The 13167-nt window shown below is 44.7% G+C and overlaps 1 protein-coding gene across 5 annotated transcripts in view; it reads right to left on the bottom strand.

The window, feature by feature from the left end:
* LOC133535987 (myocyte-specific enhancer factor 2C-like) overlaps positions 1 to 13167 on the bottom strand; it is a 54453-nt gene that overhangs the window by 30484 nt on the left and 10802 nt on the right. For all 5 annotated transcript variants that reach the window (XM_061876104.1, XM_061876105.1, XM_061876106.1 and 2 more), the window contains exon 4: positions 12014 to 12131. In XM_061876104.1, coding sequence (XP_061732088.1) covers positions 12014 to 12067 — 54 coding nt within the window. In that variant the 5' untranslated portion in view covers positions 12068 to 12131. The remainder of the gene's footprint in view (positions 1 to 12013; positions 12132 to 13167) is intronic.

Genomic DNA, 13167 nt, shown 5'->3' with positions numbered 1-13167 from the left:
GAGGGGCGGCACGGGGTTGAGGTGAAGGGGGGTGGGGTTGTATATAGTAGCGTCCCGGAAGAGTTAGTGCTGCAAGGGGTTCTGGGTATTTGTTCTGTTTATGTTGTGTTACGGTGCGGATGTTCTGCCGAAATGTGTTCTGAAAATTGTATCATGAATAAGTGTTTTATAAGTTAAAGTCCCGATGATTGTCACAAACACACACTGGGTGTGGTGAAATCCTCCTCTGCATTTGACCCATCCCCGTGTTAAATCGGTCGATACAGACAATTGATATGTTTTATAGTCCGTCAAAGAAGGACCAGGGGAAAAATAGATTAAATGTAAACTGCAAATGTCAGATTATGGCTTTTTTGCTGATATGCGATATTCCGATATTGTCCAACTCTTAATTACTGATTATGATATCAACAGATGCCGATATATACAGTGATGGAATGAACACATTATTATGCCTAATTTTGTTGTGATGCCTCGCTGGACGCATTAAACAATGTAACAAGGTTTTCCAAAATAAATCAACTCAGGTTATGGAAAAAAATGTATATTGTAGCGTCCTGGAAGAGTTAGTGCTGCAAGGGGTTCTGCGTATTTGTTCTGTTGTGTTACGGTGCGGATGTTCTCCCGAAATGTGTTCTGAAAATTGTATCATGTATAAGTGTTTTATAAGTTAAAGTCCCGATGATTGTCACAAACACACACTGGGTGTGGTGAAATCCTCCTCTGCATTTGACCCATCCCCGTGTTAAATCGGTCGATACAGACAATTGATGTGTTTTATAGTCCGTCAAAGAAGGACCAGGAGAAAAATAGATTAAATGTAAACTGCAAATGTCAGATTATGGCTTTTTTTGCTGATAGGCGATATTCCGATATTGTCCAACTCTTAATTACCGATTCTGATACCAACAGATGCCGATATATGCAGGCATGGAATGAACAGATTATTATGCCTAATTTTGTTGTGATGCCCCGCTGGATGCATTAAACAATGTAACAAGGTTTTCCAAAATAAATCAACTCAAGTTATGGAAAAAAATGTATATTGTAGCGTCCTGGAAGAGTTAGTGCTGCAAGGGTTTCCGGGTATCTGTTCTGTTGTGTTTTATGTTGTGTTACGGTGCGGATGTTCTGCCGAAATGTGTTCTGAAAATTGTATCACGTATAAGTGTTTTATAAGTTAAAGTCCCAATGATTGTCACAAACACACACTGGGTGTGGTGAAATCCTCCTCTGCATTTGACCCATCCCCGTGTTAAATCGGTCGATACAGACAATTGATATGTTTTATAGTCCGTCAAAGAAGGACCAGGAGAAAAATAGATTAAATGTAAACTGCAAATGTCAGATTATGGCTTTTTTGCTGATATGCGATATTCCGATATTGTCCAACTCTTAATTACCGATTCTGATATCAACAGATGCCGATATATACAGTCATGGAATGAGCACATTATTATGCCAAATTTTGTCGTGATGCCTCGCTGGATGCATTAAACAATGTAACAAGGTTTTCCAAAATAAATCAACTCAAGTTATGGAAAAAAATGTATATTGTAGCGTCCTGGAAGAGTTAGTGCTGCAAGGGGTTCTGCGTATTTGTTCTGTTGTGTTTTATGTTGTGTTACGGTGCGGATGTGTTTGTCATTCTTGTGTGGTGTGGGTTCACAGTGTGGCGCATATTTGTAACAGTGTTAAAGTTGTTTATACGGCCACCCTCAGTGTGACCTGTATGGCTGTTGACCAAGTATGCTTGCATTCACTAGTGTGTGTGAAAAGCCGTAGATATTATGTGACTGGGCCGGCACGCAAAGACAGTGCCTTTAAGGTTTATTGGCGCTCTGTACTTCGACCCACAGCGGCGTTTTAAAAACTTATACATTTTACTTTTTGAAACAGTTACCGATAAATTTGAAACTGATATCGATAATTTCCGATATTACATTTTAAAGTATTTATCGGCCATCCCTACTGAATACCACTTATTTTTACGCGCTTTTTTTGTCATACGTGGTGTAGCTATGATAAAGGACACATGTTTTATTATTCATAGATTGCTTAACAGTAATGGAATATTCTTATATGCTATAAGTGACCAGACGTCCCAGATCGAAACAGGGAATATAATCCCAGAGAAGGGAAAAAAAAGGGTCAGCTATTTTGAAGTTGAAGAAACAATATGATTAGAGCAGGGGTCACCAACGTGGTCGCCCGTAAGGACCAGATGAGTCACCCGCTGGCCTGTTCTAAAAATAGCTCAAATAGCAGCACTTACCAGTGAGCTGCCTCTATTTTTTATATTTCATTTATTTACTAGCAAGCTGGTCTCGCTTTGCTCGACATTTTTAATTCTAAGAGAGACAAAACTCAAAATAGAATTTGAAAATCCAAGAAAATATTTGAAAGACTTGGTCTTCACTTGTTTAAATAAATGCTTTTATTTTTGTACTTTGCTTCTCATAACTTTCAGAAAGACAATTTTAGAGAAAAAACACAACCTTAAAAATTATTTTAAGATTTTAAAACACATATACTGTTGTGATCCGGCTACCGGATCACACATCTCTAGCATGTTTATGTCCTTTTTGTATTGTCCTATGTTTTGATCATGTTTTGGACTCTACCGATCCCGTTTGTTAGCGCACTTCCTTGTTTTGTATTGTCACCATGGCAACCTAAGTATGCCTCCTGCACGGACTCATTACGCACACCTGTTTTGAATTATTTGTGTTGTATTTAAGACCACCTGCTACCTTAGTTCCTCCTGGCTGTTTTGTTTGCTACTTGCAACACGCACGTTGGTTCTTATTTTTGTAATCACTATTGCTAAGTCTCGCCTTAGCTTTGCGTGCGCTCTGCACCTCTATTCCTGTACTCTGCTCTCGTTGCTAATTATTAGCATAGCTCTCCGTGCATTCGGCACGCCTTTTCTTTGCATTTTGTACCAGTATTATTTTTGTTTTTGTATTAAATCTAATCTTACCTGCAACTCCTGCCTGTCCTGGTCCTCTTGCATCCCTGGGGTAGCAACACGCATCCATTATGCCTCGCCATCATGTCAGAAAACAGCCAGCACAACGCCGCCTCGCAGTGGACCACCAAAAGTCTTCCCTTCGCCAAGCCGCGAAGACTTTTTCCCCGGACAGCAGCGCGCAGACAACAGCCCAGTACTCTTCCCTGAGGTTTGGAAGTTTTGTTTTTTCTCCATATTCCAACCACTCTTCCGACTGGGCTGTAAGGCCAGGGCATACCTCCGGCCCACCGGTCCATCACGGTGACGTCATTTCGTCAACGCCCCCTGGTGACTCAATACCACCCCCTGTCGATGATATTTTTTCTGAGGATTTTTATATTGTTGAGTCTTATTCTCAACCTGTTTCAAATATTGACTATGATTTTTTGGACTCTATAGACACAACTAAGTTCTATACAGATGTTATTTCTAGATGCAAACTAAGGCAACATGAGCTACCTACTTTTCTTCCTCCACCTGTGTTTCCCCCGGTCAAGCCACTAAGGCCACCTAGACCTCCTCCACCGACTTTTCGACTCGCTAGTCCACTACCTCCAGTGCGCCCTCCACCACCGGTGTTCAAGCCTAGTCCCAGTCCTGGTCCGACTTCTGGCCAACATTGTAGATCAACTCGTAGACTGAGTCGTAGTCCGAGTCCTAGCCCAAGTCCTTGCTCAAGTCATTCTCTTAATGGTAGTCCAAGTCCCGGTCCCAGTTACGTACCTTCGTGTAGTCTTGATCGTAGTCCGTGTCCTAATTCCCCTCGTGGCTGTATGGCTGTTGACCAAGTATGCTTGCATTCACTAGTGTGTGTGAAAAGCCGTAGATATTATGTGACTGGGCCGGCACGCAAAGACAGTGCCTTTAAGGTTTATTGGCGCTCTGTACTTCGACCCACAGCGGCGTTTTAAAAACTTATACATTTTACTTTTTGAAACAGTTACCGATAAATTTGAAACTGATATCGATAATTTCCGATATTACATTTTAAAGTATTTATCGGCCATCCCTACTGAATACCACTTATTTTTACGCGCTTTTTTTGTCATACGTGGTGTAGCTATGATAAAGGACACATGTTTTATTATTCATAGATTGCTTAACAGTAATGGAATATTCTTATATGCTATAAGTGACCAGACGTCCCAGATCGAAACAGGGAATATAATCCCAGAGAAGGGAAAAAAAAGGGTCAGCTATTTTGAAGTTGAAGAAACAATATGATTAGAGCAGGGGTCACCAACGTGGTCGCCCGTAAGGACCAGATGAGTCACCCGCTGGCCTGTTCTAAAAATAGCTCAAATAGCAGCACTTACCAGTGAGCTGCCTCTATTTTTTATATTTCATTTATTTACTAGCAAGCTGGTCTCGCTTTGCTCGACATTTTTAATTCTAAGAGAGACAAAACTCAAAATAGAATTTGAAAATCCAAGAAAATATTTGAAAGACTTGGTCTTCACTTGTTTAAATAAATGCTTTTATTTTTGTACTTTGCTTCTCATAACTTTCAGAAAGACAATTTTAGAGAAAAAACACAACCTTAAAAATTATTTTAAGATTTTAAAACACATATACTGTTGTGATCCGGCTACCGGATCACACATCTCTAGCATGTTTATGTCCTTTTTGTATTGTCCTATGTTTTGATCATGTTTTGGACTCTACCGATCCCGTTTGTTAGCGCACTTCCTTGTTTTGTATTGTCACCATGGCAACCTAAGTATGCCTCCTGCACGGACTCATTACGCACACCTGTTTTGAATTATTTGTGTTGTATTTAAGACCACCTGCTACCTTAGTTCCTCCTGGCTGTTTTGTTTGCTACTTGCAACACGCACGTTGGTTCTTATTTTTGTAATCACTATTGCTAAGTCTCGCCTTAGCTTTGCGTGCGCTCTGCACCTCTATTCCTGTACTCTGCTCTCGTTGCTAATTATTAGCATAGCTCTCCGTGCATTCGGCACGCCTTTTCTTTGCATTTTGTACCAGTATTATTTTTGTTTTTGTATTAAATCTAATCTTACCTGCAACTCCTGCCTGTCCTGGTCCTCTTGCATCCCTGGGGTAGCAACACGCATCCATTATGCCTCGCCATCATGTCAGAAAACAGCCAGCACAACGCCGCCTCGCAGTGGACCACCAAAAGTCTTCCCTTCGCCAAGCCGCGAAGACTTTTTCCCCGGACAGCAGCGCGCAGACAACAGCCCAGTACTCTTCCCTGAGGTTTGGAAGTTTTGTTTTTTCTCCATATTCCAACCACTCTTCCGACTGGGCTGTAAGGCCAGGGCATACCTCCGGCCCACCGGTCCATCACGGTGACGTCATTTCGTCAACGCCCCCTGGTGACTCAATACCACCCCCTGTCGATGATATTTTTTCTGAGGATTTTTATATTGTTGAGTCTTATTCTCAACCTGTTTCAAATATTGACTATGATTTTTTGGACTCTATAGACACAACTAAGTTCTATACAGATGTTATTTCTAGATGCAAACTAAGGCAACATGAGCTACCTACTTTTCTTCCTCCACCTGTGTTTCCCCCGGTCAAGCCACTAAGGCCACCTAGACCTCCTCCACCGACTTTTCGACTCGCTAGTCCACTACCTCCAGTGCGCCCTCCACCACCGGTGTTCAAGCCTAGTCCCAGTCCTGGTCCGACTTCTGGCCAACATTGTAGATCAACTCGTAGACTGAGTCGTAGTCCGAGTCCTAGCCCAAGTCCTTGCTCAAGTCATTCTCTTAATGGTAGTCCAAGTCCCGGTCCCAGTTACGTACCTTCGTGTAGTCTTGATCGTAGTCCGTGTCCTAATTCCCCTCGTGGTCTTAGTCCTCACAGTAACCCTAGTCCTTGCCCAAATTCTTGTCCGAGCCCCAGTGTCACTGTAAGTCCTAGTCTTTGTCCAAGTCCTTGCCCGAGCACCAGTATGATTGTAAGTCCCAGTCCTTGCCCTAGGTTGACCTCAAGTCCTAGTTCCTGCCCAAGCCCTGGTTCGACTGTAAGTCCTGGTCCTTGCCCAAGTCCTTATAAAAGCACTAGTTTGATTGTAAGTACTGGTCCTCACACAAGTCCTTGCCCAAGTCCTAGTGTTAGTCTAAATCCTCATAGTAGTCCTAGTCCTCCTCTCTGCCAGTCTCTTAGTGCTCCTCGGCTGACGCCGACTCCTGCTCCTCGGCTGACGCCGACTCCTGCTCCTCGGCTGAAGCCGACACCTGCTCCTCGGCTGAAGCCGACACCTGCTCCTCGGCTGAAGCCGACACCTGCTCCTCGGCTGAAGCCGACACCTGCTCCTCGGCTGAAGCCGACACCTGCTCCTCGGCTGAAGCCGACACCTGCTCCTCGGCTGAAGCCGACACCTGCTCCTCGGCTGAAGCCGACACCTGCTCCTCGGCTGAAGCCGACACCTGCTCCTCGGCTGAAGCCGACACCTGCTCCTCGGCTGAAGCCGACACCAGCTCCCAGTCTGGTTCTCACACCAGCTCCCAGTCTGGTTCTCACACCAGCTCCCAGTCTGGTTCTCACACCAGCTCCCAGTCTGGTTCTCACACCAGCTCCCAGTCTGGTTCTCACACCAGCTCCCAGTCTGGTTCTCACACCAGCTCCCAGTCTGGTTCTCACACCAGCTCCCAGTCTGGTTCTCACACCAGCTCCCAGTCTGGTTCTCACACCAGCTCCCAGTCTGGTTCTCACACCAGCTCCCAGTCTGGTTCTCACACCAGCTCCCAGTCTGGTTCTCACACCAGCTCCCAGTCAGGTTCTCACACCAGCACAAACTCCAAGGCTGGAGCCCACTCCGGTACCAGCACCACGACAGGTACCGGTGCCAGCTCCGTGCCGCCAAGCACCGGTGCCAGCTCCGTGCCGCCAAGCACCGCCGACGACGGGGCTGGAGCCCACACCAGCGCCGACGACGGGGCTGGAGCCCACACCAGCGCCGACGACGGGGCTGGAGCCCACACCAGCGCCGACGACGGGGCTGGAGCCCACACCAGCGCCGACGACGGGGCTGGAGCCCACACCAGCGCCGACGACGGGGCTGGAGCCCACACCAGCGTCGACGACGGGGCTGGAGCCCACACCAGCGTCGACGACGGGGCTGGAGCCCACACCAGCGTCGACGACGGGGCTGGAGCCCACACCAGCGTCGACGACGGGGCTGGAGCCCACACCAGCGTCGACGACGGGGCTGGAGCCCACACCAGCGTCGACGACGGGGCTGGAGCCCACACCAGCGTCGACGACGGGGCTGGAGCCCACACCAGCACCACCGACGACTCCTGCGGCTCCCAGGCCGCCTCCGACGACTCCTGCGGCTCCCAGGCCGCCTCCGACGACTCCTGCGGCTGCAGCACCCGCATCATCCTCGCCAGCTGCACTCGGGCCTGCTTTGGCTGCAGTCCCCGCACCCTCGCCTGCTGCTTCCAAGCCTGCTGGGATTTCGGTGCTGAGGCGTCGTCCACCACGTCGACCACGGGCGTGGCCTCTGCGAGGTCATCCTCCTCGCCAGACACTCCCTCCTCCATGTCGGCCACGGATGTGGCCGTGCCCGGGTCGTCCGCCTCGCCGGGCACCTCATCCTGCGAGGCGGCCACTAATGTGGCCTTTTCGAGGTCGCCCGCCAAAACTTTTTCGGCAGCAGCGTTCCACCCGCCGCCGCCACATGATGTGTCCTCGGTGGATTCGGGGACATGCGATCTGGCGACCCTCCACCAGGTCCTCCCTCCACCCTCCCTTCATTTTCAGACTGTCTCATTGTGGGAGAGGGTTCTCTTTATTGCTGTTTTTTTTGGGGGGCATCTGGGATCTGCCCCTTAAGGGGGGGGTAATGTTGTGATCCGGCTACCGGATCACACATCTCTAGCATGTTTATGTCCTTTTTGTATTGTCCTATGTTTTGATCATGTTTTGGACTCTACCGATCCCGTTTGTTAGCGCACTTCCTTGTTTTGTATTGTCACCATGGCAACCTAAGTATGCCTCCTGCACGGACTCATTACGCACACCTGTTTTGAATTATTTGTGTTGTATTTAAGACCACCTGCTACCTTAGTTCCTCCTGGCTGTTTTGTTTGCTACTTGCAACACGCACGTTGGTTCTTATTTTTGTAATCACTATTGCTAAGTCTCGCCTTAGCTTTGCGTGCGCTCTGCACCTCTATTCCTGTACTCTGCTCTCGTTGCTAATTATTAGCATAGCTCTCCGTGCATTCGGCACGCCTTTTCTTTGCATTTTGTACCAGTATTATTTTTGTTTTTGTATTAAATCTAATCTTACCTGCAACTCCTGCCTGTCCTGGTCCTCTTGCATCCCTGGGGTAGCAACACGCATCCATTATGCCTCGCCATCATGTCATATACCTTTTTACCTTTTAAATTCCTTCCTCTTCTTTCCTGACAATTTAAATCAATGTTCAAGTATTTTTTTTTATTGTAAAGAATAATAAATACATTTTAATTTAATTCTTCATTTTAGCTTCTGTTTTTTCGACAAAGAATATTTGTGAAATATTTCTTCAAACTTATGATTAAAATTCAAAAAATTATTCTGGCAAATCTAGAAAATCTGTAGAATCAAATTTAAATCTTATTTTAAAGTATTTTGAATTTATTTTAACATTTTTGTTGTGGAAAATCTAGAAGAAATAATGATTTGTCTTTGTTAGAAATATAGCTTGGTCCAATTTGTTATATATTCTAACAAAGTGCGGATTGGATTTTAACCTATTTAAAACATGTCATTAAAGTTCTAAAATTAATCTTAATCAGGAAAAATTACTAATGATGTTCCATAAATTCTTTTGTAAATTTTTTCAAAAAGATTCGAATGAGCTAGTTTTTCCCTTAATTTTTTCCGGTTGAATTTTGAATTTTGAAAAGTCGAAATTGAAGATAAACTACGTTTCAAAATGTAATTTTCATTTTTTTCGTGCTTTCTCCTCTTTTAAACTGTTCTATTAAGTGTTTTTTTCATCTTTCATTATATACAAAAAACCTTCCGTAAAAGGAAAAGAAATGTACGACGGAATGATGGAGAGAAATATCCATTACACCTCCAGGTTGGGGAGGAGACCCTGCCCCAAGTGGAGGAGTTCAAGTACCTCTGAGTTTTCTTCACGAGTGGGGGAAGAGTGGATCGTGAGATCGACAGGCGGATCGGTGCGGCGTCTTCAGTAATGCGGACGCTGTATCGATGCGTTGTGGTGAAGAAGGAGCTGAGCCGGAAGGCAAAGCTCTCAATTGATCCGTCGATCTACGTTCCCATCCTCACCTATGGTCATGAGCTTTGGGTCATGACCGAAAGGATAAGATCACGGGTACAAGCGGCCAAAATGAGTTTCCTCTGCCGGGTGGCAGGTCTCTCCCTTAGAGATAGGGTGAGAAGCTCTGCCATCCGGGAGGAACTCAAAGTAAAGCCGCTGCTCCTCCACATCGAGAGGAGCCAGATGAGGTGGTTCGGGCATCTGGTCAGGATGCCACCCGAACGCCTCCCGAGGGAGGTGTTTAGGGCACGTCCAACTGGTAGGAGGCCACGGGGAAGACCCAGGACACGTTGGGAAGACTATGTCTCCCGGCTGGCCTGGGAACGCCTCGGGATCCCCCGGGAAGAGCTAGACGAAGTGGCCGTCAGTTTAGCATCTTTGTTTTCTACCTGCCAACTGTCGATTTAGCATCTTTGTTTGCTACCTGCCAACTGTCAGTTTAGCATCTTTGTTTGCTACCTGTCAACTGTTAGTTTAGCATCTTTGTTTTCTACCTGCCAACTGTCAATTTAGCATCTTTGTTTGCTACCTGTCAACTGTCAGTTTAGCATCTTTGTTTGCTACTTGTCAACTGTCAGTTTAGCATCTTTGTTTGCTACTTGTCAACTGTCAGTTTAGCATCTTTGTTTGCTACTTGTCAACTGTCAGTTTAGCATCTTTGTTTGCTACCTGTCAACTGTCTGTTTAGCATCTTTGTTTTTTACCTGTCAACTGTCAGTTTAGCATCTTTGTTTGCTACCTGTCAACTGTCTGTTTAGCATCTTTGTTTTCTACCTGCCAACTGTCAGTTTAGCATCTTTGTTTTCTACCTGCCAACTGTCAGTTTATCAGCTTTGTTTTCTACCTGCCAACTGTCAGTTTAGCATATTTGTTTGCTACCTGTCAACTGTCAGTTTAGCATCTTTGTTTTCTACCTGCCAACTGTCAGTTTAGCATCTTTGTTTTCTACCTGCCAACTGTCAGTTTAGCATCTTTGTTTGCTACCTGTCAACTGTCAGTTTAGCATATTTGTTTGCTACCTGTCAACTGTCAGTTTAGCATCTTTGTTTTCTACCTGCCAAAAGTCAGTTTAGCATCTTTGTTTGCTACCTGCCAACTGTCAGTTTAGCATCTTTGTTTTCTACCTGCCAACTGTCAGTTTATCATCTTTGTTTTCTACCTGTCAACTGTCGATTTAGCATCTTTGTTTGCTACCTGTCAACTGTCAGTTTAGCATCTTTGTTTTCTACCTGTCAACTGTCAGTTTAGCATCTATGTTGGCTACCTGTCAACTGTCAGTTTAGCATCTTTGTTTTCTACCTGCCAACTGTCAGTTTAGCATCTTTGTTTGCTACCTGTCAACTGTCAGTTTAGCATCTTTGTTTTCTACCTGTCAACTGTCAGTTTAGCATCTATGTTGGCTACCTGTCAACTGTCAGTTTAGCATCTTTGTTTTCTACCTGCCAACTGTCAGTTTAGCATATTTGTTTGCTACCTGTCAACTGTCAGTTTAGCATCTTTGTTTTCTACCTGCCAAAAGTCAGTTTAGCATCTTTGTTTGCTACCTGCCAACTGTCAGTTTAGCATCTTTGTTTTCTACCTGCCAACTGTCAGTTTATCATCTTTGTTTTCTACCTGTCAACTGTCGATTTAGCATCTTTGTTTGCTACCTGTCAACTGTCAGTTTAGCATCTTTGTTTTCTACCTGCCAACTGTCAGTTTAGCATCTTTGTTTTCTACCTGTCAACTGTCAGTTTAGCATATTTGTTTACTACCTGTCAACTCTCAGTTTAGCATCTTTGTTTGCTACCTGTCAACTGTCAGTTTAGCATCTTTGTTTTCTACCTGCCAAAAGTCAGTTTAGTATCTTTGTTTTCTACCTGCCAAAAGTCAGTTTAGCATCTTTGTTTTCTACCTGCCAACTGTCAGTTTAGCATCTTTGTTTGCTACTTGTCAACTGTCAGTTTAGCATCTTTGTTTTCTACCTGCCAACTGTCAGTTTATCAGCTTTGTTTTCTACCTGCCAACTGTCAGTTTAGCATCTTTGTTTTCTACCTGCCAACTGTCAGTTTATCAGCTTTGTTTTCTACCTGCCAACTGTCAGTTTAGCATATTTGTTTGCTACCTGTCAACTGTCAGTTTAGCATCTTTGTTTTCTACCTTCCAAAAGTCAGTTTAGCATCTTTTTTTTCTACCTGACAACTGTCAGTTTAGCATCTTTGTTTTCTACCTGACAACTGTCAGTTTAGCATATTTGTTTGCTACCTGTCAACTGTCAGTTTAGGCTGCTCCGTCAGCTCCTCATCACCACTTCAAGATGGCGGCCCAATTTCTCACCTCACAGCAGCCAATGCTGTGCTTACTTCTAACATGTCTATGGTCATGACATCTAAAAAGCTAACTCACACATTGTTTACGTCCAAATCCGCTAACTGACCAAATAGTGTGCACTGTGTGAAAGCTAACTTATATCTAAGCAAACATGAAGGCTAACACTTTTATGTTCAAACGCGATTGCTGTTTCTCAGCTAACTGACCGAGTGGTGTCTATTGTGTGAGAGCTAACTTAAATCTAAGCAAACATGAAAGCTCACACTTTTAAGTTCAAATATGAATGTTCTCACTCTGCTAGCCTGCTGAAGAGATGAAGGTCCAGAAAAAGCTGTTCAATGATGATTTGGCACAGTGAGATAGCACTTTCTGTTAGCTTTGTTGTCAGGAGCTTTAAACACAATGACAGCTTGTTACAAAGTGTGCTTACATGTCTGTTACGCTCGTCCACAATGCGAGCGATCTGAATCTTTTTCCTTCCCATCTTTGCCGTCTGCTTTGTTGTCTTTGGAGTTTGTCCTCAGCTCTCGCTCTTCAATCTCTGACTTCTGCAAGGAGGATAATAAAAAATAAATAAAAAGGTTTTTCTCGGTTCCCCCGCAGAAAAACAACAACAGAGTTGACTGCGCGGCCGATCGTGGAAAGAAGCCGCCTGGCTTGAGCCGCCGTTGATCTTTAGGACACGCCCATCGACTTCCCGAGTCGCTGTGTTTGGGTGGGAGGGGGCGTGACACGTTGGGCACGGTGCGGTGCCACGCCCACTTTTTCAGTTTTTGTGTTGGAAAACACCAAGACACCTGCCGCCATGACAGTCATGATGGTGTCATTAGTGTCCAGGAGAATATTTTATTAGAGCGCATCAAAAGACGTATCACTATGTCAGACTTAGTCTTGTCTTGGTTCAACTCTCATCTTACTGACAGGATGCAGTGGGTCTCCTGTATCAATGTGACCTCGGACTATGTTAAGGAGTTCCCCAGGGTTTGGTTCTTGGCTGGATGTTCTCCTGCTGGCCCCACTATGGACTGGACTCCACTATTATGCTAGATCCACTATGGACTGGACTCTCACTATTATGTTAGATCCACTATGGACTGGACTCTCACTATTATGTTAGATCCACTATGGACTGGACTCTCACTATTATGTTAGATCCACTATGGACTGGACTCTCACTATTATGTTAGATCCACTATAGACTGGACTATCACTATTATGTTAGATCCACTATGGACTGGACTCTCACTATTATGTTAGATCCACTATGGACTGGACTCTCACTATTATGTTAGATCCACTATGGACTGGACTCTCACTATTATGTTAGATCCACCATGGACTGGACTATCACTATTATGTTAGATCCACTATAGACTGGACTATCACTATTATGTTAGATCCACTATGGACTGGACTCTCACTATTATGTTAGATCCACTTCGGACTGGACTATCACTATTATGTTAGATCCACTATGGACTGGACTCCACTATTATGTTAGATCCACTATAGACTGGACTATCACTATTATGTTAGATCCACTATGGACTGGACTATCACTATTATGTTCGATCCACTTCGGAC

Source organism: Nerophis ophidion, linkage group LG17 (genome assembly GCF_033978795.1).
Source record: "Nerophis ophidion isolate RoL-2023_Sa linkage group LG17, RoL_Noph_v1.0, whole genome shotgun sequence".
Classification (NCBI taxonomy): Eukaryota; Metazoa; Chordata; class Actinopteri; order Syngnathiformes; family Syngnathidae; genus Nerophis; species Nerophis ophidion.
This window is presented reverse-complemented; position numbering and strand designations above follow the sequence as displayed.